A 25,516-nucleotide genomic window follows, 5' to 3' on the forward strand; every position below is an offset into this window, starting at 1 on the left:
AGCTGATTGGCCACTGTGGTTTTTTTTAATATTCCTAGTTCAAGAATAAAGCACAGAGGGACATGAACCAGTTTTGTTGTTTCTGTTTGGAGTAGGGCTGCAAGAAAATTGCCTGGTGCAGACAATGTTAAGGTAAGTAGGAGAGTGTGTGGGCAAGAGCACGAAATAATTGGACTGGTGGTGGGAATTTGGTCACATGATGGTAGGAAGAAAGAGAGGCAAGGGAATGGACAGTAATGTGAATCAGCTGGGATAGATTTAGGAAATTATGAATTTGAATCACATTTCTCTCAGACTTTATTTGTGATAAATTATTTTAATTGTTGCTTAAATCAGTGCCACACATTGAATCCAGATGTAGTTGTATTGAGGGTAGACACACTGAAATAAAAGAGATTTGAATCAATAGTGGCTGTCTTAAACTCTGTTGATTTCAGTGGGTTGATTGTTGGTATGACGAAACAGAATCCAGCCCTCTGATGTTAACTATGGCAATTGTCAGTGAAATAAACATGGTTTTAAAGAGTGAACATCTGTCCTGTAACTAGACAGTTTTGTTAGTACAGTAAGATTATTTTAACTTGTGATATTAATTTATCAGATTTGGGGTTTATTTGTTGATTATGTGTTAACAAAAGGGAAAGACTTTGAATCTTCACAGGAGTCATTACAAGTTTGGGAGGGGGATGAAGCTTCTTTAAAGAACATTTGAAAGAGTTTTTAACATGTATCCAATATTCCTGGTGATGGGATGCAGACTGTCTTTCACAATTTATTTTAATTGTATGTTTAATTTTGTATATTATAATTTTAATTGTAAGTTTTTATTTTAAATGTATTTTACATTGTAAAAGTAATAATCTTTTTTAAGTTAGTACAGTAAGACCAAGGCATCAATGTTTCATCTATGTTCATCCTTATGTTTAAGAGTTCAGTAAAGATTAGATTTGCTGTACTTTCAGAAATTCAGGTCTCTAGCATGCTACAAACAGGTAACACAGACTGAAAGTTTACAAAATTCAGCAAGGTTTTGTTGAACAATCTTTGAATCAAGGCATTAAATTCAACATTTTAAACTGCAACAGAGTTTTCACTAATCACTTATGGGGCATTGCCTATTTTTTAACAAAATTTCAGCATGAATTTAAATTCAGCATAACGTAACTTCCTTAAAAATCCTCGAGATGTAACCGAGCGTGGCAGTTTTCCTTCCACTTTCCTGCTTACCATCAACTATGGCCCGGCTCCAACACTAATGTCAGATGAAATATACACCAAAGTAACTAAGGTGGAGAACTGTCCTTAACAGCCCTTGCTCTCCCAACATAGATGCCATTCTGCTCATTCCACAGTGGGGCTGTGGGTACACACACATTTCCCAGCTATAACTGCAACACCTCTTCTTACTACTTCGTAATCTCTGAGGTTTTCCAAGTAATCTTGGTCTAGTTTCAACCATGATAATTAGAAACCTAATTACAGAATCAACTCAGTTTACTTCAGGAAAGCCTTACAGTGCAATCCTATGCATGTCTACTAAGAAGTACATCCCTCTGATTTTAACAGAGCTCATTCCCAGGTAATTGAATATAGAATTGTATCCTTAGTGGTCTTGCTGGATCTGGAAAGTTGTTTTGGGGAAGCATCACGATTGGCACCAGGATTCTTACATCTTCAGAAAATGTATTAGTGTATTGTGTTTTGTGATAGTCAGATATATGGTCCATATTTATGTCTGTTTTGTTATCAGTTTTCTGCATGTTGGAAAGCCCCTTTAAAATTAATAATAGGAATAATGTTGAAGAAACTTCCCTTTGTCTGCTGTTTCAGCCATCTGAACTTCTCAGTGGATAAGAAGAACTAGAGGTACCTGGGAGATGGCTTTTAACCTGCAATCCTATAAACACTAAGTCCTTGAGAAATTCTGGAGTAATCTGGGCTTCTGATGGACTGCAACAGAGTACAAACTGTACAATTCTCAGGCCATACATTCTGACATGGTACTATTGAGTTTGCTTTGGTGAAATGGCAAATCCAAGATACCTTGTGCTTTAAGTAGAGTGATTGTCAAAGGTAGGCATGGTCAGGCACTTTCCAAGGACCCCTTGCAGGGACCCACTAACAAGCACTTCCTGAACTTACTTCTCCTCTTTACCATGGCAACCTGCTTGTCCAGCTGCCTCTTGTTCTGTCCCAGGCAACAGGGATGGTGAGAAGGTAGAGCAGTAAATGTCACCACATGCTTGCTGCATATCAAGAACACAGTGATGAGAAAGCAGAGGAGGAACAACAGCAGATGATGCCAAAGCCAGTGAGGGGGTTGACTCACTGAAGGAGGGGACCCATTGAAGACTTTGCACCCAACGACTCTTCAAAGTTTGGAGCCAGCACTGTTTTTAGGTCCCACTTCTATTATGAAAAGGTGATGACATAGATGAAAACAGCACATTCTCATTCTGGATCTGTCTTCATCAATCATTTAGTAACTGTTCAAGCAACAGTTAATTTCCCTTGAGAACCAAACCCCTGTATGAAGCTACAGTTCACACTTCTGCTTTTAACATGTCAAAGTATGTTCTACAGTCAACATGGAAGTTTTGATTCTTGGGAGTTTTGTGATTGCCGTTTCACTTAATGTGGAGGTTCATCAGATGGTGCCCTGTGGGCCTGACTGGATCCTACTAGGTTTCTCTCGACCAAAAGCCTGGCACAAGTGATTTTTGAGATCCGGGACCTCAGTAGGGAATTGTTGTTATTGAGCTTAGTGATCCAGATCAAAACCAATCAAAGTGTTTCTCCACATCTGCCCTTTAATAGCTAATACCTTATTTATGCATGTACATACACACCTACCTACATATAATTACATTTATACTCCATCCTTCTTACTCTTTCAAGGAACCCAAAGCAGCTTACAAAGTTCTCATCCTCTCCGTTTTATCCTCACAATAACCCTATGAAGTAGGTTAGACTAAGATTCTCCGACAGCCCCAATCACCCAGTGAGCTCCATGGCTGAGTGGGGATGATAACCTGAATCTCCCAAGTCCTAGCCCAGCACTTTTAACCACTATATACAGGCAAATAAATATAAATTATAAGCATTTGAAATACTTTTCATCAGGCAACATGAATAAGGAAACATACAGTGCAATCCTATATATGTGTGTGCAGAAATAAGTCCCTTTGAGTTTGACAGAGCTTACATGTGATTAAGTTCTTAGAAAATGACTTTCCACATTTTCCCAAGAATTCTGAGAAATTCTTGGAATATGAGTAATTTAAAATTACCATTATTAGCATACTGTGACACATAATGGCAGAGGATTCAGGTGTACTTTGTTACATAACTGTCTCACCATTTTGCCTTTCTATTTATGTACACACTTGTGTCAGATTTTTTAAGGTGATGGGAATACAGGTTGTCTGGGCTACAGTCTTTCTAGATTTTACAGAACAACTGTCAAGGAGAAATATGTATGGCATCAAATTGATAGTCTTTATTCTAGTCCTACTTACCAGGTGGTAAGATGCATTGAACACAATGTGATCTATGACGCATAAGGCTATTTAGAAGTATTATCCATTGTATTCAATGGGATTCACTCCCAGGTAAGTGGATATACCTTTGCAGCTTTAGTTATGCATAATATGTACAAGGCATCACTGCTAGTGTGCTAATTCATTAATAAGTGCCCCAATAAATGAGACCATTTCTAAATAAATGGAAATATTAAGAATGGAAAAATAGATAGGAAAATATGCCAAGTGGAATGATAAGCTTATTTTCCTCTGTTTGAGAAGAAAAAATATCAGGAAGATTTTAGATTGTAGTGTGATTCCTGGTTTTAAAGGGACTTTTTAAATACCACTGGTATGCTGAATAATTAGCTCAAATTTGTTTGAAACTGAAGATCAGGAGAACCCTTTCTTTTTGGGTTAGGGTAACTCTTGAAAATGATTTATGTTATGCACATGAGGACTCTGTGTTAGGGAAAAATGGATGTCAAAGGAGACACCACCCTTTCACCCACAATCATGTTTCCCCTTCCTGTCTTTCCATTTTTGTCAAGGAAGGATGACTGCTTCCCAGAACCCCACTCCGACTGCGGAGTCCTCTCCTTCAGCTGTCCAGTCAGTTGTTATTCCATTTTTGGAGCAATTGAAAGACTTTTGTGTATTGTATTTAATTTAAACATTTCTATGCCGTCCTATGCATATGATTGTCCCTGCAGTTCTAGTCTACCTTGCTAAACAGAAGGACCATAACTTTTCTGAAATGAGAGATTAATAATACAGGTATCCCATTCATGTTTTCTCTTGCTCTTCTTTTTATTCTATCTTCTCAGAAGAGTGAGCAGAAACACAGCAGTTGGCTACTTCTGACCTCACTTCCTGTGCAAAAGTATCGCAGGTCTTGTGACACGACGTTAGTGATGTGGGCTAGACATAGGAAAAATGCTTTTATTTTGGTCCTGGAACAGCAACATCAGCCTTGTGTATGGCAATAGCACAATAGCCAATGCACAAAAAGTCACTTGAGTTGTGAATGTGGAAGTGGCCTGGTGTTAGATGAGTTAAGGCATCTGTTCACCGTTTCCTGTTAAAGTGTTTGAATAGCCATATTTACAGAGCTTGAAAAAATAAATGTAAAGTTCTTCATGCTTGAGTGAGAATCAAATTTCTCTTCATTTTGAGATTCAGGTGCAGTACTTTCTAGTTTACAAAGGAGACTGTTTGAAAAGGTAGAAGTGGTTTGCAGCATTCTGTGCACCAAATAGAAATGTTGGAGAAATCCATGACAAACTCAATTGCACTTGGATTTGTATGGATCTGACCTGTGAACTGTGCAATAGGTCAGCTTTTTTTGAGTCCCTTGGCCTCTGTGGACTTGCAGATTGCTTTTTTACTTGGGGGGGGGGCTATGCAAATTAGGGCAAATGCACATTTGCTAGCAGGAATTAAGTTCTTCTAGATCCCTTCCCTTAAACAAGAAAACCATAAAATATGATTCTGTCAGTGAGCCGATGACTGGACAAAAGATGCTTGGAGAACCAAGACAGAATACATTTAATATAGTCCTAGTATTCAGTTTACAAGGACAATAGAAATTTATCTTTGGTACTTTATCTTACCCATAGCTATGAATAATAGAATCATAAAATTACAGAACTGTAGAGTTGGAAGGGGCCATGAAGGCCATCGAGTCCAACCCCTGCTGTTGCAGGACACCAAGTTACACCATCCCACTCAGATGGCTGTCCAGTTTCTTTTTGAATGTCTCTAGAGTGGGAGAGCCCATGACCTCTCTAGGCAACCGGTTCCACTGTCATATTGCTCTGACAGTGAGGAAGCTTTTCCTGATGTCCAGCCTGAATCTGGGTTGCCACAACTTGAATTGATTATTCCGTTTCTTACTAAGACTAAAATAAAATAAAAGAGATAATTGATAAATGTATCTATATGATATTTCAAAAAAATCAGTAATTTTAATATATTGGGAAAAGAAATTGGCAACTGTAATATTAAAATCCACCCTTGCCAAAAGAAACCTTAATTTATCCAAATCACATCTAGAGTCCTGAATATAAGGTTTTACAACTATCTCTTGCCACATTAAGCAAGTCATAATTGAATAGACTGTATTGGAGAGTGTTTATTTGGCCAGAATTGCATTGAGACACTCACTCAAATTAAGACACCTTATTGAAACACCCCAAAAACTCTCTGGAGAGAATGGAGAGTTTCAATCTAGCCAATATGAACAATTGTCTATAGTGTGGAATTGTCAAGAAATCAAAATAAGCTGGAAGAGATTAGGGCAACATTAAGTCTAAATATAAAGGAGAGCACGCACTATGTGCTCTTTTCATGGTACTTCTAGTATCCAGTTATTCCAAACAGCTTAAGAGAGAGCTGCTGTAGGCCTTTGTTCTTTCTGATCAGGAAGAGAAATTCCTAGTCTGGATACAGCTTTCAACCAATTTGCTCCACAGCTTTGATAAGTGTCTGCTTGCAGTAGATGTAAATATCCAGTTGACTTAGTGGAAACAGATAATGTATACAAACACCCATTAGTGATAGCATTCTCAGAACATGATGGAGAATACACACAAATGAAGAGCATTAGCAAAAGGGCAGCACAAGGACAGCATTTCTGCCTGAGATGAACAACAAAGATGGTGTCTACTACAGGGGCTAACTAGACTGTTAGCTGACTCTTATTTCAGCACTTGCAGCCACGTAACACCTACCATAGTAAAGGAAAGCATCAAAGCTGACAAGTACAGGATAACCAACCCATTAATATAGATAGATACAGTGCTTTTTTTGTAAATAATAATAAAAAAAAGGTGCCGGAACTCATGTCCCCATCGGCAGTAAGCACACACACCAATCCCAAGCCGAGCAGCGTCCCAAGCAGCTATCTCTCACTAGCAGATAGCAGACACAAAAGCAGCCTGCAGGCACTATGTTAATGATGTTTGCTGCTGATCTGCAACTCCATTCAAAATCACTTTGTAAAATCCATTGAAAAAAAGGTGCCGGAATGCTGTTCTGTGACAAACGCGTTCTATGACAAAAAAAGTCCTGGATAGATAGACAGATAAATAGAATTGTTCTCTTCACTCCAGAAAGATGATAAAACAAAAAGAATATTAAAAATTCAATTTCCTAGCCAAATAAAATGACCAGAGATAAATGATACTCTATTATTTTGTATATCTTAGGCTAGGAGTTTCTTTGTGGCCAGAGCAGTTTTTGCAATACTTTGTGTACTGAAAAAATTATTACCTGCAAGAAATATATACTTCATAATTGACTTGCTGTTGAGGGACTGACAAGAAAGCCAACCCTGGGTTGATTGTGCAAGGGAGATCATAATATACCTAACAAATACCTCCCTCCTGCGAACCACAGATATAAAGCCTTTGAACAATTGGTTTATTAGTGAACTTGAATGCTTCAATATGGGGTTTTTATTGACCCATGACCCTGCCTCGTTCATGGATTTTTACGGAGCTCTTCTACATGAGGCTGATAATAGCTGTACCTATTTTTGGATTTATCACAAGAGCTGATACCCAGGCTTTACACAAACAGCTTTTCCTTTCTTGCTACTTAATCTCTAGATGGGCTACAGCATTAGCAGAGTAGCTCAAACACACAAGGAAAACTGTACACATACCACATTCTAAAATAATATCCCATTTCCTCCATTTTAAAAACAAACCAGGAAAAGTATTCTGAAATAACAGAAGTGAAACTGGAGGATGATGTCATCATCTGAAGAGCCCATAAACAATCACAAGGAATTATGAAAGCACAATAAATGCCTCATGCTGAAAAGATCACAGGGAGTCAAGATGACACCCTCTTCCATTTGTAGTTCTCTTGTGTTTTCTTACCATTTCTTCAGACTCCCCCCCCCCCCCACACACACACCTAATATCCATTATGGACAGGAAGACGGAAAAGGTGCACAGTACCTTTTGTTTGGTAGTGCTAGGGGTACTCTACTCTGTCTGGACGCAATCTCTCCTTTCCAAGTCATACACTACAGACACGGAGCAGCAAAGATTTCCTTACACCGAGGGCTATAAAATACTTTTCCATTTTCACTTACAACTGATGCAATGACTACTACTGAGAATAAGGCATATTTGTGACATGGCACACAGTGCATTGCTTAGAAAAAAAAACTGTTTCTCCCTACTTCTTTTAGTAGAGATTTCTTTCTAGCAGGAGGAAGAAGTGATAGGTTCTTTCATAGTGTGAAAAAGAGCTCTGATGTTCTCCTAAGTCTACCATGGAAGAAAGGGCAGTTGTTTTTCAAAACAGTGTTTTAAGGCAGAACCATTCAAATGGCGGTGCTTACGCCAGTAGTTTTGGTGCTAGAAGAGCAGTAGACCACCTAATGGAGATAATGGAGATCTCCAACATAATTCTGTACTATTTCCAAAAAGGACATCTCAGAGTCCCCACTCCCCCCAAACATGACCCCATACACCAGTCTTTCTACTTCACATGCAGAAAACCTCAGCAGAGAATGTATTGACTGAGATACATCCAACTTTACTGCACTGAGTGTGGTTTTAATTGTTTGTTCATCAAACTCACTCCTCAGATATCAGAAACTGCTTATGTTCTGTAAGGTCTTTCTTTTCCTCCCCACATCTGGTCTTAGAATGATTGACAGTGAAATGTTCTTTTACAAAATGTAAATAATTCATTTAGTAACCTCATCAAGTTTAATCAATGTGGTTAATATTGCTCCGTTGTTACCTCCATACAGTAGAACTGACAGTTTAGGAGCCAAAATTGAAACAGGATACTTTTCAGGATACTTTTCTTTCACAATATTGTTATAATAAAACTTACACATGGGATTAGAAAGCATCCCTATTGCACTTTACTGCTGGATGAAACAGCACCTTACAAGAATGTATTCACTGCCCTTTGATTTTTCTACTTTTTTGTGTTACTTCCTTGAATTGAAATGGAATTATATGTCCTTATTAATACACAACACTGTGAAGGTGCAAAATAGTTTTACCGTGGCACAAAAGTCAAGTAAACAAAAACAAACTGGCATTTGTTGGCTGCATAAGGATTCACCACTCAAGTTAGTATTTGTAGAATGCACCTTTGGCAGCAATTACAGCTGTGAGTTTATCTGGCTGACTCTCTACCTGTTTTGCATATCTGGATTCTACTGTGTTTGCCCTTTCATTCTGACAAAACTGCTCCAGCTCTATCAGAATGGATGGGGACTTTTTGTGAACTGAATTTTTTAAGTCTTTTTACAGATTCTCAGTTGGCTGAGGTCTGGGCTTTGACAGTACCATTCTAAGATATCCAGGTTCTTGTTTGTAAAACAATCCAGTATTACTTTGGCTGTGTCCAGGTCATTGTCCTGTCTAAAGAGGAACCTCTGCTCCAGTCCCATGTTCCTTGCAGATCAAAACAAGTTTTCCTCTGGAATTTCCCTGTATTTGGTTCCATCAATTTTACCCTCAATCCTTCTGAGTTTTCCAGTCTTTGGTGATGAAAAGCATCCCCACAATATGAGGCTGTCACCACTATGCTTCTCCAAGGGAATGGAGTTCTTGGGGCAATAAGCACCATTGGCTTTGTACCATACCTAGCATTTTGTGGCAAGGCCAAAAAGTTCAGTACTGGTCTTATCAAAGCACATTACCTTTTCCGTCATGTTTGCTATTACTCCCACATGTCTTTCTTGCAAATACCAAGTGGTCTCTGATATGGGTTTGTTGCCACAATAGCTTTCTTCTTGCCACTGTTTTGCAGCATCTGGCTATTAGTTGTCCCATGGATGATGTCTCCCATTTCAGCTGTAGATTATACCATCTCCTTATAGTTACCGCTGGTCTCATGGTTGTTGTTGTTGTTGTTGTTTTTTTTTGACTAATACACTCATGATCTTTTATTTGAATGTCATTTTAAGAATAAGAGATTTTAGAGTTAAATCAACAGTTGCTTTTTTGTGTGATTTATTCATTTTTAACTCTCACTGTATTTTTATTCTATTGATTGTATTTGTCATTACTAGTTATTTATTATTGTCTATGTATTATTGATAGTTTTAAAATTGTTGTTGATTTTGAGCTTGTAAGCCGTCTTGAGACACCGCCATGAAGGACAGGTTAGAAATGTTTTATTAAATTAAATTAAATTAAAATTATTAATTTTAATTAATTTTAATTAACTGGGTTCTGGTAGGTGACTTTCTCTAGGAGTTGTTTATAATTGTTCTCTAGGAGTTGTTTATAATTTGATAACGCAACCCTGATTGTTGATTCTACATAACTTTATCTTGGCATGTTTTGATAGTTCCTTGGTCTTCATAATGCTGTTTCCTTAGATATGCTCTCCAATAACTGTGAAACCTTCCAAAAACTGATACATTTAATCTGAGATCACATGGCACTGGTCTCATACATGAGTAGACACCTTTCAACTACTTCTGGAGGCAGTAGGTTTCACCAAAGCTTATTTAGGCATGTCACAGCAAAGGGGGTGAATACTTATGCAAATAACAGATGCCAGCTTGTTTTTGTTTGCTCACCTTTTCTACCATAGTAAAATATTTTGCACCTTCACAGGGTTGAGTATCTTATGTACAAGAAGTGGTAACAGTGCCAATGAAATCTATTTCAAATCCAAGTTGTAAAGAGCAAATTGTGGAAAAATCCAGAGGAGATGAGTACTGTATGTTGGACCCAGACTTCACCACAGTTAAAGTGAAACTATTGAAATCAATGGAATTTAAGTCATGACTTAAATGACTAACTTAGCGTCTCATGGAATTTAAAGCATGGCTATGTCTGGCTCCAACACTGCTTATCGAGATCAAAAGAGGAACTAAAGTCCTCAAAAGTCCCCAAATAACTCCTTTTTGTCCCATGGGAGGTTTCTTTCTTCTGGGGTAGATGTTGCTGTGCAAAACACTGATCTAACTTTTTTTTTCTTTTAAACCCTTGCTGTTCTTCAGCAACAACTCTACTTTTAACAGCCCATTTGTCTAAGTAATAAATACCTTGAGTATACTGAGTATATGAGAGTACACCTTGGTCTAAAATTATTAGGGGCATCTTTTGAGACTTTCTTTTGAATAGGTTTTGCATTTTCCTATGTTTATTTGCATCATCATCATCATCATCATCGTCATCATTTCATTTCATTTCTATGCTGCCCCATAGTTGAAGCTCTCTGGACAGTTTACAACAATATAGGCAAACAACGTAGCCCAAACTGGGCACCAGCAGGCAGGATTAGCTCTAAGCAGTTCCCTTAGAATCATATCCTCCCAGGGGCTTTTCTGGAAGGCAGAGAATTAATGAGATAATTAGAGTCATTTGGCATTACAGAGTCCCATTTGTGACAAGATGCAAAGACTGAAAGACTGGGTTTACACATAGCGCTAACCCATAGGACTGCTAATAAACCATAGTATGTTAAGCACAAAGACCCTAAAAAGAAAATCTATGGTTTGCTGCTGGGTTGTGAGCTCTAAATCATTTAAACCATAGGTTGCCATGAATCCAGAACTGTGGGTTGCCTGTGCATTTTTTCCCAGTAGCCTACAGTTGTAGTGGCAAAGGACAGTAAAAAAAAGCTCCCAGTTGCTCTGTATGTTGGTACAACAATGTTTCTGAAGCATTTGGTAGATTGGATTAAGGAAGAGGAAACAACAATGCTGGGCCTGGGAAAACAACATGTTTGATCATCTGCCAGGCAAACTCTAGCTGGGAAAACATATCATGGGCTAACCATGGTCTAATAAACTGAAGGTTAGTCTCATGTGCAAACTAGTTCAGAGAGTGATGTTAGGAGTGGCCCCAAAACAACCCCACCTAGGGCTTTTTTAATAAGGGAAATCAAAATGGGCCAGCAGTAGCCTAAAATCATCTGATCATAGACAGCATGATTTGCAATCTATTTTATTTTGTTATGTTATTCACACCAGACATTTTAAAGATCTGTCATGATCTTTATGAATTTGTTTGTTTGGGGTTTCATTGTTTTAATGAAAAAATTCATACAAAAATTCTAAATAAATAAATTGATTGTTGACTGTTTTTATTTCAATACTGTTCTTGGAATGTAGCTTGCATTACTCAAGAACCCAGAGGCAAAATAACATGCAGAATCAATATATAACTATTGCCATCAATCCACAAAACATTCACATGGCTTTCTGCTGAAATCACATTTGTTAATCACTTCTCAACATGCCTTTGCTTATGCCTTTGAATGTATTGCATAACTAGGGAGTATTGAGAAGTAAGATTAAGGAACCTAAACTCATGTAAAAGGGGGAGGGGGGGAGGAGAGATTTGTAACTGAGTGCAGAAATCTTTAAAATTCGTATACACCAATTCATTTGACCAAATGGTAACATTCTAAGAAATAACTCAAACAGAAGATTAAGGGTGGAATGCTGGGGTAAGGCTGGGCAAACCTGCCTGGTGGGGTGAGATGAAATTAATAAAAATAAATATCAAGAAACAAGGAATTTTAAAATGCCATTGATGCTCAGTATGTGTAGCATTTTAAGAACAGCTATGAGATATGAAGCATCAAAGTTCATCTTTCCAGACATAATTTGCCTGCTACCAGTTAATAAGCACTGGAAGATAGACCAGAATTTACTTCTGTGCATGCTGCAAAGTCCTGGCATGAATCCTGCAGGTAATTGACTGGTTTTTGCCTGTAATTTGGAGATATGTCTCAGTATAATTATGGTGTCATCACTGTGCAGCTAAAGATATAGACAGTCCTGGGTTTGTGAATCAGATGCTTACAAAGCGATGTTACGTTTTCAGTGTCCTTCAATGATCTGTGTTCCTAGGCAGCTGGAGATGAGCAAGGTCCATTCTGTGGGAATTTCCTGGTCGCCAGACTATCAATAGCTGCTACTCAGAATGGCTATATGTTACTTCCAGGATCAGAGCAGTATGCCTCTGTGGCAGTTATTCAAGGCATAATATCCTGCTGCTAGGTTTAATATAGGAACCTGGTTGTTTAATATTTAACTATTGGCGTGCGTGCGTGCGTGTTCAGTCCTCCACTCCTTCCAATTTGTCATTATTTTCTTATCATGGTGCTTTAGAAATGGTTGCATTTTCCTCTAGCTATTCCAGGTAAATTATTCCTTGCAACAGAAACATTGTGGCTATTTTATATAAATATTATATATTTGTATGTATAGCTTTAGGCAACATGTTGACCTGCAAGGGGATGGCAGAATGCTTTAGGCCACGTGAACTGACAGTGTACTTAACAGAGGCAGGATAGGTGGAAGTGCAGACATGTCTGGGGTTCTTTGATAGTGTACATTTCAATGATAAGAGCAAGCCACTGGTGCAAGAAATATGAAGTCACAGCTGCTGTCATCCTGATGGACAGATCTATTTATGGTCTCCACTCAGCTAAAGCAGTAGAACAATGAAGAACAGTATGGTGACAGATTTCCTGACTGCACATGTAACAAGCTGACTTGAAGCCTGCCGCAATGATTCCCTGACTTTTCTGGGTGGAAAGACTCAAGAGTAGGAATTGCAAGAAGCTGTTTGGCCAGAATGTTGGGGTCTTGCCACAAGGGGTGAGAAAACCTAACAGCTCTTGCTCTGCATGCCAAATACACAAGAACTGATGCATCAAAACAGTGCTTCTGCAGTTGCTGCATAGAAAGTTCTGTTTGTGTAGGGGTGGAGAACTCCAGCTTCTGTCATCCCTGACAACAGCTCATGCTGGCTGGTGCTGATGGGAATAGGAGGCTAATAACATTTGGAGATTCCCTACTTCTCTGTTATCGGAATGCCCTATTCTTTTATATTTCTTGAAAGCTGATATAGGGAAGGAGACGGGGATTGGGGTCATGGCTTAGGGTATGGTGTCTCTCTACTCACAGAGAAAAACTTACAGGCAAAAATGGTGTCCCTAAGCTTTATGCTTTTGTGTTTACCAGCAGCTCCAGATCAGAAGGGGGATTGAATATGCAAAATGCTGCTTTAAGGGTTGTGTGTGTGTGCCTAGAGTTAGGGACTGCAGCAATTGCTCTTGAAAGAGGCAAAATATGTGGAGGGCTCTATAAAGCACCCTGTAATTTGATTCTCACTTTGTTGTTGTAATCCATCCTTGTCTTGGAGGATTCTCATCTCTCATTTTATTTGATTCATGTCTTCCAGTCATAGCCTCTTCCAAGCTTTTGCCTCAGTCTTAGCATATTTGGTGCTCAGGCTGACTAAAACCATCTATGATGTAAAGACGGTTTTAGAAATATTTGTCTGGGAGGGAAACAACAGACACATGCTTTGAGGACCAGCCAGTCTAGAATCAGAGGTTCTGTCTCAATGTGATTTTGAAGCTGGTTGCCAGAATGATGGCAGCAGCTATCCCTAGGATTGTGTTCTGCTGGAATGTTGTCATATTAGTTTTAATGTCTTCAAGAAGGCCTTCCTGACATTTTCTCTTGTAGTCAATTAAAAATTACAATTCAGTTATTGAAACAAGCTTATCAGTACAAATAAGACACCTGGTGATTGGAAAGTGGAAAATAATAACTATTTCAAATTATTTGTGAATTTTGCAGGCCAAGGGATGCACAACAGTCATCTCCAGCACCACAATATGAAAGCATCTACTAGTATCTTTTTTTTTTTTTTTTGTGAGTGAAGGTAATTATGCTCCATTTTACCCCTAGTTGAAATTTCAGTGTATTTACCACACTGCCCCTAAGATGAGTATGTTATCCCATTCACATACTTCCCACTTTTCCCCTCCCTCATCACCTATTCCCTATCCCCTTGCTTCCATTGCCATCTTCCTGTTTCTCTCTCTCTCTCTCCCTGCCCCTCTCTGTTTGTGTATGCCACTTGTGTACAGATGAGTTAGTTCATATGTATGTATGCCTTTTAAAAAAAAGGAGGAGGAGGAATCTGGCAAGACTGCTTTGGTGGAAGCTTGCAAATGCTTCCAGAAATATCTAAGTAATATGCCATCAACCTGACAAATAAGAGGAAAAAGCCATGTTTCCATCACACTACTTGTAAATGAAATGGTTCTATAGTGTCCCAGAAACAAAATGCAGATTTTCCATTTTGTGAAAAAATATGGGTAAATTGGAGAGAAATCATGCAGCAGCTACAGGACTGTAAAGACATCATGTGGACCGCTCACAAAATTATACAAGAGGGGTAAAGTGTCTGAACAAGCCCTTAATCAATCTCTCTCTCTCACTCTCTCTGTAGCTATCATGGCAATACGTCATCATCAACACTATCATCAACATCCTCCTCCTCCAATCCATTCTATCCTCACAACAACTGTGCGAGGTTGGTTTGGCTGAGAGTGAGTGACTGACCCAACATCACGCAGTGAGCTTCACTGACAATTGCGGATGAGAACCCAGATCACTCAGGTTCCCATCCAACACTCCTACCACCACACCACACTGGCTGTCGTTCATCTCATGCAAAGGCTAAAGTTTGAGAAAGAATTGACAATCTGTTAATGGAAAGTATCCCAGGGACCATAGGTCTTCTCAGAAAAATACTTCTAAGTACTTCTAAAATACACCAACCTCAGAAGGGGGAGTTGGAGAGAACCATGCCAGTTGCCCTTTGATGTTGGAAGCACTCTCAGAAGAGGAGGAAAGGGAGTGTTCCGGTGGGTGGAGAGTGGAAGAGACCAGAAGTGGCAGCTGGCCAGGATACAAAGTTATGCCCTCACTATGCCCTTGCTATCGGGGTGAAATCCAGTGAAAATCCAAAAATGTATCTAATGAAAATCACCAAAGGTAGAGGACAAGGAGACATCTTGCCAGCTTCAGCCTGGCAAGGCATAGGAATCTGGAAAGCCTCCAGGTTTAGCAAGGGCACAATTTCAGACTGTTAGCACTCAGATGTATCCATTGGTTACAACCCTGTATGAATTTATCCACTGATATCACTTGGGATTACTTGTACATAAAAAGCATAGAATTAAGTTTTTAAACATTAAAAATGCATTAAGTACAATTGAACTGTGTCCACTTCTGGGCACCATGATTTAAGCAAGATGCAGAAAAATTAGAAAGGGTGCAGAGGAGGGCAACAAAAATGGTCCAGGGTTTGGAAACACTCTCCTATGAGGAGAGACTGGGAGAACTGGGCATGGTCAGCCTCAAGAAAAGAAGACTGAGGAGGGATGTGATATCAATCTGTAAGTACCACAAAGGCTGTCACAAAGAGGAAGGTCAAGATCTCTTCTTGCTGATACCAGAGTGTAGGACATGGAATAAACCATTCATGTTGCGACCATCCAAATTCAGGCTAGATATCAGGAAAAGTTTCCTCACTGTCGGAGCAATACGACAGTGGGATAGTGTAAATTGGTGTCCTGCAACAGCAGGGGGTTAGATCTGTTGGCCTTCTTGGCCCCAACTCTACTATTCTATAATTTTCCTGACACTAAATAGAAGAATCATGAACTCTTGTGCCTGCTGGTTCCTTCCGAATGTAGTGTCACTTTATATAATGTGCTTTTCCTTCATGGCAAGCACTTATTGGTAAGAAATAATGTATACCCTTCTGTATGTAAATCATTGTATAATCCGTGACTGACCATTTATTGGCATAATTTAAATTTTAAGAGTATAATTCTGAATTTTTATTATTATTTCTCCTTTTCATTGTTCAGGAATCTTAGTATCTATAGAGCAGTATAGATACTGATCATACATAGGCTCCTCTTTTGCTGTGTACACACATTTATTTATTTATTTATTTAATTTGTATACAACCCAACAGCTCTTGGAAGTTCTGAACAGCATATTTAAAAAACAATATGGAATACAATGCTAAACCTTTTAATAAAACATTGTAAAAGTTAACAATACAAAATTTGAAACCAAATTCAAAACAGAAAAAAATAAAGTCGAGAAGACCCTATTAAACCCTGACTAACAACCAGCAGCCATCCCAAAGAAAAAGAAATTCAAGAAAGCAAAATGGCTGTCTGAGGAGACTAGAAGAGATAAGAAGGCCTTCTTAAATGAACAGTGTAAAGAAATAGAAGGAAACAATAGAATAGGGAGGACCAGAGATCTCTTCAGGAAAATTGGAGATATGAAGGGAACATTTCATGCAAAGATGGGCATGATAAAGGACAAAAATGGCAGGGACCTAACAGAGGCAGAAGAGATTAAGAAGAGGTGGCAAGATTACACAGAAGAGCTATACAAGAAAGAGCTTAACATCCCTGATAACCACGATGGGGTGGTTGCTGACCTTGAGCAAGACATCCTGGAATGTGAAGACAAATGGACCTTAGGAAGTCTAAGCAACAACAAAGCTAGTGGAGTCGACAATATTCCAGGTGAGCTATTCAAAATCCTGAAGTGCTACACTCCATATGCCAGCAAATTTGGAATACTTAACAGGGGCCACAGGATTGGAAAAGGTCAGTTTACTTTCCAATTCCAAAGAAGGACAATGCCAAAGAATGTTCAAACTACCGCACCATTGCACTCATTTCACATGCAAGCAAAGAGATGCTCAAAATCCTACAAGTGAGGCTCCAGCAGTATGTGGACCGAGAACTACCAGAAGTACAGGCAGGATTTCAAAGAGGGAGAGGAACTAGAGATCAAATTGCCAACATACGCTGGATCATGGAGAAAGCTAGGGAGTTCCAGAAAAACATCTACTTCTGCTTCATTGACTATGCTAAAGCCTTTGATTGTGTGAATCACAACAAATTGTGGCAAGTTCTTAAAGCAATGGGAGTACCAGACCATCTTATTTGTCTCTTGAGAAACCTATATGTGGGTCAAGAAGCAACAGTGAGAACTGGGCACGGAACCACTCATTGGTTCAAAATTGGGAAACAGTACGCCAAGGCTGTATATTGTTCCCCTGCCTATTTAACTTATATGCAGAGCACATCATACGAAAGCCTGGGCTAGATGAATCGCAAGCTGGAATTAAGATTGCCGGGAAAAATATCAACAACCTCAGATATGCAGATGATACCACTCTAATGACAGAAAGTAAAGAGGAACTAAATAACCTCTTGATGAGGGTGAAAGAGGAGAGTGCAAAAGTTGGCTTCAGACTCAACATTAAGAAAACTAAGATCATGGCATCTGGTCCCATCACTTCTTGGAAAATAGATGGGGAAGAAATGGAGGTAGTGACCGATTTTATTTTCTTGGGCTCCAAGATCACCGCAGATGGTGACTGCAGCCAAGAAATTAAAAGACACTTGCTCCTTGGGAGGAAAGCTATGGTAAATCTAGACACCATACTAAAAAGCGGAGATATCACCCTGCCGACAAATGTTTGTATAGTCAAGGCTATGATTTTCCCAGTTGTAATGTATGGCTGTGAGAGTTGGATCATAAGGAAGGATGAGCATTGAAGTATTGATGCTTTTGAATTGTGGTGTTACAGAAGACTCCTGAGAGTCCCTTGGACTGCAAGGAGATCAAACCAGTCAGTCCTAGAGGAGATCAACCCTGACTGCTCTTTAAAGTTCAGGTACTAAAATGGAAGCTCAAATACTTTGCTCACCTAATGAAGGGAAGGACTCATTGGAAAAGACCCTGATGCTGGGAATGATTGAAGGCAATGGTCATGGGGACAGCAGAGGTTGAGGTGGCTGGATGGGGTCACTGGAGAGGTGGGTGTGAGCTTGGGTGTACTCCAGGTAGAGGACAGGGAAACCTGGAGGAATGTTGTCTGTGGGGTTGCAGAGAGTTGGGCATGACTTTGCGACTGAACAACAAAAACAACAAACAACCAGCAGGCCGCAGTAGCTAATTAAATACTCTGCAGTACAGGACAGCCTTTACCTAGTGCCAAAATGATTGTAAAGTTGCCAGGTGGGCCTCAGTGGGGAGCTCATTCCATAATTGGTGTGGGGGGAGGCACCACTTCTCCTTGTTGTCACCATCCAAGCCTTCCTTGGAGGTGGCAATTGGAGGAAGGACCCAGAATTTGATCATAGTGTCCAGGTAGATCAAATCATGCCACAAAATTGTGGTATTCCAGCACATGAACATCTAACAAAAGGCAAGCATAAACAACAGGTATGGAAGATGACCTACAAATAAATAGCACGTGTAACTAAAATATTTGTCATATGCATTAGCTCAAATAATTTGCTCAGTTGATGAGAGGAATGTTTTATTTTAAAAAGATTTGTTGCTGTTGAAACACAAGCCAGCCTTGAAATAGGAGGAGAAATGCTTGAGCCAGGGCTTTTGTTCTGATTCCATTTGATGTAAAATGTCAATATGAAATGAAAGAACTGCAGCACAGAAACTGCATGTTTCATGAAGGCAGGAAAAGAGAAAGAAAACAATAAAAAAGAAGACAACTTACGGCTGGTCCATTATACAGAATCTGTTCCTTTCATATTCTGATAAATTCTGAAAGAGAGAAAAAGAGTGTTTCTGAAAGAAACAGTTAAATCAAATGAAGTGTAGATTGGAATTGAGTTTCAGTTCAGTTGGAGCACAGATTACATATTCTGTAGCATTAAGCAGTCATATTCTTTTAATATCACTTTTAGTTTAGAATGTAGCACACAATGATTAAGTCCAAGTTACTTATTAACTCTTTACTGCTGACATGTGGTGGTTATTGTGGAAGGCAAGTGGCACATGTTGTACAGTGCAAAATTTTCCCAGAAATGCTGTGTGTGAAAAATACTGGTTAATGAATAATTATAAAAACGACAAACAAGAAAACGCCTTTAGAGAGTCTCCTTTTGGGGGCTTCTATATACAATCTTTCTTGGACCATTTTGCACTTCTGGGAAATTTGGGGAAAGGAAAGAGGGCAAGGAACACTCCCGATTCAGAAATAAAACCATTAAGCCAGGTTACTCAAAGGGGCTTTCTTTTAGATCTTCTGTTGTTTAGAATCCTGTTCAGGTCTGACTTTAAGAAAAGTGACTTGGCAGGTGATCAGTAAAATGGATCCTTCCAGCAGCCCAACCCATCTAGGCGTATGACTGAAAGCCCCCGTTCCCCCGCTGGATCTGTTCACATGCACATGGCTATCACTCGCTTACCACTGTACAGTGATCGCCTCCGTGGCTACAGGTCCAGGTGCATTTTTGCACCAATAAAGCTCAAATATAAATGGAGCATATGTTTCAACCGAGTCAGTGAACTCATTCAGCTATTATTTGCCCAGTTTTAAAATGACACAAGGTCCATGTGTGTGTGAATCAACTACCAGACAGGCTGTTTCTCTGTTTCCTATTCCATCAGTAGGGGGTGCTGTGCCACCTTCCTCCCATCCTGTCAGGGATGCAGAGGGAACCCTTGCCCAAGCTCCTGTTGCTTCCTGTTTGTGGCTCTTGGCATCACTTCCTCCCTGTTAAAAAGATCCAAATTCTATTATTTCTTTGAAAGATTTTAAGGCCAGCCTTCCGAGCAACTATCAGGGTGGCATATAATGATGATCCATATTACTGTTCTAGACAATGCAGTTTTTATGCAGTGTTCCAGCACCAGGTTTTTGCAGGGCTCTTGGGCAAGACCCCTTCAATGCCCCCTTCTCCCCAGTAAGTAAACCTTCTTTGCAGCATTGTCACTAGCTGCTATTCCTCTTTGCCTCTGCCTCCTCTTTCATATCATTGATACCATTTGCTCGTTTAACAGCCAGAGGGCCAGTGAGCAAGAGGGCTGGGGCACCTGCTGCTCCTCTTCACCATTGCTGTGTGAGAGCAAGAGCCAGGGGTTATCATCCCATCTGCTGGCCTTCAGCTCCTGGCAAGTGCCCAGCCTTGAAAGCAGCCCTGCATGTTGTTGTTATGATTAACTAAGGTTGAGTTTCAGGTCAGCAGCAAAGTGTTATTCCTGAGAGACTGAAATGTTCTCCCCCAATTTCTGAATGTTGCCACTTTTTAATATCCTGGCCAGAAGGCGTTTCTTTATTTGCTTTAGTGGCAGTGCTTAGGAAAGCAAGAACAAAGCCATCTTAAGCTATACATCTTAACTGGAGTGCCAGCTTTTGCATCATCCTCCATATCCAGACCTACTGGAAACCATTGGACCCCATCCACTGATCCACTTCAAAATGCTTGTACTCTTGGCTTCAGCACAAATTTGTGCTTCATCCAGTCCGCACCCAGGTACTGGAACATTTAATTTCAGCAGAAAACCTGCTTTCTAGTCTAAATACACATATGTGGAATAAAATGCAAGGTTATCCCAGAATCTGCAATCTAATCCAAAATATTACTGGCCTATCAATAAAATAATAAATAAATAATCCAGCTGGAACTAAGTGGATCTGCCTATTCCTAAAACAAAAAATAAAATAAGAGATATATGGATATATTTAATACTAACCCTATAATTACAATGCAATCAAAACAGAAACCAGGTTCCACATACTGTATACCATAATTAGTAAATGCATTATCAGGTTTGGAAATCAGCAAACTCTTTTGAACATTAAAAATAAAAATAAAACAATCTAGTCTTTCTTTTACTGATATCATTTTTTTGTATCTTGGACCTTCTCTGTGATATCAGGGTAACTAGCATCAAATATCAATATGTTTTCTTCCATTTTAAAGGCAGTCACTTAGAAGAGTGATGGGAAAGGGGAAGCCAGCATTTTAAATGGTATATTTACCAGAAGCCTCAGCTGTCCCCAGTCTCTCCCTCCTGCTCCCCTTCTTTCTGTTAATGGTAGGCATGGTAGCTACCGTATACCCAGATGGCTTAATTCAGTATGCTTACAAGCTAAATCAGGCCCTTTTGGCATGCTATAGTCTGCAAAAAGTATTAAATGGATTAAATTTAGCTTGCAAACAAGATAAATTTAGCTACTTCAGCATTCTGTAGCCCTGTGGCACCAGTGGAATAAAGTCCACAGCAGGCATGCAGCCCCCCCCCTGGAAGTTTTCCACCCTTGCTCTAGTAAGTAATTAAAACCTTACTGCCCACTTAATTATTAAAGTGCGTAGTTCTATGTTTTAGTCATGTTATTGGAAGTTGATTTTTTAGCAAGATAAGAAAGCAGTTACTGGGGCAATGTGCTGCATTATCTCCCTTCTCTTTTTCACCTCCGTGCATGAGTGCAATGCCTTCTTGGAGCACTGGTATGTGCACGTGCGTGTGTGGTCATGTATGCATATATATACACACTCCTGGTAAAGAGGTGCATGCCGGTGCTTCCTTACTACTCACTTGTGCATACAACCACGTGTGCTGGTCTTAAGATAAAGCATGCTAAATTTAAAAAATAAACAATTTTTTTAGGAAGTAGGCTGTACACTTTCTTTCAAATAATGATAATAATAAAAAAACCCTTCTCCCCTAAGCATTCTAGAGGCACTTCCTAAAGCAAAATAGCTCAGTGAATATGCAAAGGCCGTTCCTCAGCGAATGGGCTTTCTGATAGACTTCAGAGGTGGAAATGCACAGGACCCATCCACCCTGCCCTCTAGGAAAGGCGCAAAACCTAGGGGTGCCTTTGTACTGAGATTATGATCTGCTTTTAGTGTGCTGTGTGGATTTAGAAAGGACCCTGAGGAATGCAGGCTTTGCAGAAGACACACAAAACTTTTATTTTATAAAACAGCAAAACATGAACAGGACATGCGCAATTTTGCACACTAAACTTGGAATCCCCGATGAAGTATTTGTGAACACCCTTTGTTGAACATGTGAACATTTGGAAGGCAATGGATGCTTCTGCAAATCTGAATTAGCTCAGTTAGCTAATAAATTGAAATCTAGATAAACCCCCTTTCTGTCCCTTTGGTCTCTATTGTCTGCTTTCTGAAGTTTTTCTACAAGGGAATGGGACTGTGTCCCAGCGTTCTTTCTGGCAAAGAGACAAGATAAACACAGGACTAATTAATCCAGAAACATGTCTGTTTCTGAAGCGTTCAGAATAAAACATGCTAATTCTGAACTTTGGGTCAGAATTCAGAGTGATGTAGTCCAATGCTAAAATGTGAGTGTTTTGTGAATGTGTTCATTAATGAACTGTCCCGAGACGTCAGTGATGGGATGGCATACAATTTTTTTTAAAAATAAAGTAAATAAATAAAGCAGCCCATGAAAGTGACAAGCACTACACATGATAAAGCAAAACATATAGCTAAATTGTTCTTAACTTCATCAGACAAATACTCCACTTTTCCTAAAGTAAGATCCAAGATGTGGATAACAATGAAAAGCACTATGTTATAAATTATATATACATTCAGATTCTGGCAGGTTCCCAAAGGAACTGAGACATTCCACCTGTGCATGGCTTGTCCCAACTTAGGTGGGTCACAATTGTAAGATGACTATGCTGGCCTCCTGCAAAAATTCTATGGATGAGGCCAGGAACTTGTACAAGAAAAGCCTTGTCTGCAACAATTCTGCACTGCCCTGTCATTCGTTGTGATTTTGTGTGCTGAGGTTCCCGTAGAAGAGAATGGGAGAGCCCTGAATGGTGCCCTTTTCTTTGAAATGCACTCCAGAAGCAGTGCTGGCTCTGGGTTTTTGGAGTTCCTTGGGCAAGGCATGCTGGGTGGGCCCTCCATGAGTTTGCCTTCTCACCAACATTTCACCAGCTCTGCCTTCGTTTTCTCATAATTACTGCTGTTTGCTTGCTTGCTGGGCAGAGAGGCAGGGAGCAAGCAAGTGGGGCATCTCACTTAGATCACAGCAAGGATGAGAAGCAGATGAGCAAGCGGCCTGCAGTGGTGAAGAGGAGGAGCAACGGCAGGGGCTCTGGCCAGTGGGCCTCTGTGCGGGGAGGCCTCCATCAGATGCTCTGTCATACCTGTCCTTGACCCCAGTCTTAGCTAGAAGGCCAAATAATACCTGGGTGCCTGTGGGAGAAAGAACACTTAGCTGAAGGTTGAGGTTGTATTGCCCAAGGTGAGTAGGATGAAAATCCTCAGGTGTAAGCCGCACTATCCCATTGGTCTGCAAGAGCCATGCTCAGAATACACAGCCACTTTGGCACTGCACCGCTGTGCAGAAGATCTGCTAGAGGACCATCATTCTGGTGGACAGAGGATGGTATGCATCCAGCAAGAGAAAGTAAACATAGATTGAAGCAGGCAAAAAAGTTGGTCTGAAACCACATCAGGTTTAGAAAAGTCTGACATCTAGTGGCCTTACTTTTAAAAATGCATTTAAAAAACTTGCTTCCTCAAAGCAGTTTCATTTCGTATCTGTTTGATCAACTCAAATGGTGACTTTCCTAAAATAAAAGTGAAGCTACTATCAAAAGAAGAACTTTAAAATAGCTTAGTTGTCATTGTCTACAGTAATGAATCTTCATTATTTTTAATATTTCATGGTATGCTTTAATGTACTGTTTGTGATAACTGCCATTAAACAGAGGTGGCTCATGGCTAATGAAACTAGCAGCAGGGCACCCCAAGTAATACTAAACACAATGAAATTGTAAAAAGGATAGGAGAGAGAGAGAGAGAGAGAGAGAGACTGAGACTGACTGAGTGACTGACTAGAGCTATTTTCCTGCAAGCCCAGATTCACTTAAGCATGCACAATTACACACTTTTCTTTTGCCCTTTTTTGAACAAGATGTGATGCTTGTGAGGCAGACACTTTTTTTTTTGAGAAAGATACTGCAATGAACTTGGGAACAAGCAGAAACTGTGCCTGCTAAAAATGCTCAAGCCCACTGTGATACCTTGCTCAGAAAAAATGCTATTGCACCACAATCACTAGATCTTGGTAAGGAAAATAAATGACCCACATCTTTCTGCTCTTGCTCAGGAAAAGAAGGAAGAAAGGAAGGAAGGAAGGACTCACAACCATCAGACCTTAGAATAAATGCAATGTCCTACAGCAGTAACAGTCAGCTATCCCTCCCACCCCATCCGAAGAAAAGGGGGGAGAATGCTTGTACATGGTTTGTTTGGCTCTTCTCATCATGGCAGAGAACTCTGAAGAAAAAGGCTTAGTTTTACATGCACGTACACACACACACACACACACACACACTTTCTAGCACAGATACACACACAGAAAAGCATTTAAGGAAAAAATCCTCAGAGGGGTGGTGGGGGAGCGGGAGGGAAATACCCAGGCAGTATAGATAAGAAAACTGAAAGTGAAAATGACAGTGAAACCTCAGGATGTCCCATGGCCATTCTCTGTGCTAAGGTGATATTGCTTCTACCCTGACTGAGGGAAGGCTGTACACCAGCTTCAGAGGCTATATCCTTCTGAATTACAGTTGCTGGTGGTGGTGGTGGTGGGGGGGCAAACAGGAGGAGAGAGCGAATGCACTTATACCCTACATGTGGGTTTCTTGGTCAGCAGGAACTGGACAACATGCATTTCTGGTCTGGGCCACCAAAAGTCTCCTTATATTCTTCCACTAATGCTCTGATTATAATGCTCTGAAGCATAGCTTGAATTCTTAGTCTTCAGTATAAGTAGAAAACATGGTGGGTTGGATCCAAGCTCAGTCCTACTTAGAGTATTGAAATGAATGGGATTTAAGTTGGATACAATCTACTATAGCTAACTTTTCCTTCTAATTATCAGGACTGGCTTTTATTTCTTAGATGTAAGATTCTTAGTAATCTTGAGTTTGGAAGAAATAAGGGCAACTTGCAACAAAACAAGTCAGTGTGGTGTAGAGGTTAAGAGTGGGACTCAGGAATATGGGTTCTAGTCCCCACTTAGCCATGGAGCCAGTTGGGTGACTTTGGGTCAATCACAGTCTCTCAGCCTCACCTACCTCACAGGTTTGTTGATGTGGAGATAAGACTGAGGGCAGGAGGAGGAGAATGATGTAAGCCAATTTGAGTTCCTAAGAAAAAAGCAGGATAATTTGATTTTCAAGAATCCTAATGTATTTGTGTGTCCATCTCTTCCCCTCAAAGTCATCTTTTTTTTAGCATTAACATGCCATGGCTGTAGTTGAATGATCTAATTTCTGTACAGAATGCTTAGTGTTGTAAGCCGCCCCAAGGTTTCGGCAAGGGGCGGCATAGAAATG

The 25,516-nt window shown here is 39.9% G+C and overlaps 1 protein-coding gene across 7 annotated transcripts in view; it reads right to left on the bottom strand.

Moving 5' to 3' along the window:
- The window catches only part of BLNK (B cell linker), a 140,164-nt gene that overhangs the window by 81,021 nt on the left and 33,627 nt on the right, over window positions 1–25,516 (bottom strand). For 6 of the 7 annotated variants that reach the window (XM_044420707.1, XM_044420709.1, XM_044420706.1 and 3 more), the window contains one exon: window positions 18,893–18,939. In XM_044420707.1, the coding sequence (XP_044276642.1) occupies window positions 18,893–18,939 (47 nt within the window). Of the gene's footprint in view, window positions 1–18,892; window positions 18,940–25,255; window positions 25,294–25,516 lie in introns of those variants that run through there. The other variant, XM_044420712.1, reaches the window with a different exon arrangement.

The sequence above is a fragment of the Varanus komodoensis genome, unplaced genomic scaffold (genome assembly GCF_004798865.1).
Source record: "Varanus komodoensis strain SLA01 unplaced genomic scaffold, ASM479886v1 scaffold11, whole genome shotgun sequence".
Lineage (NCBI taxonomy): Eukaryota > Metazoa > Chordata > Lepidosauria > Squamata > Varanidae > Varanus > Varanus komodoensis.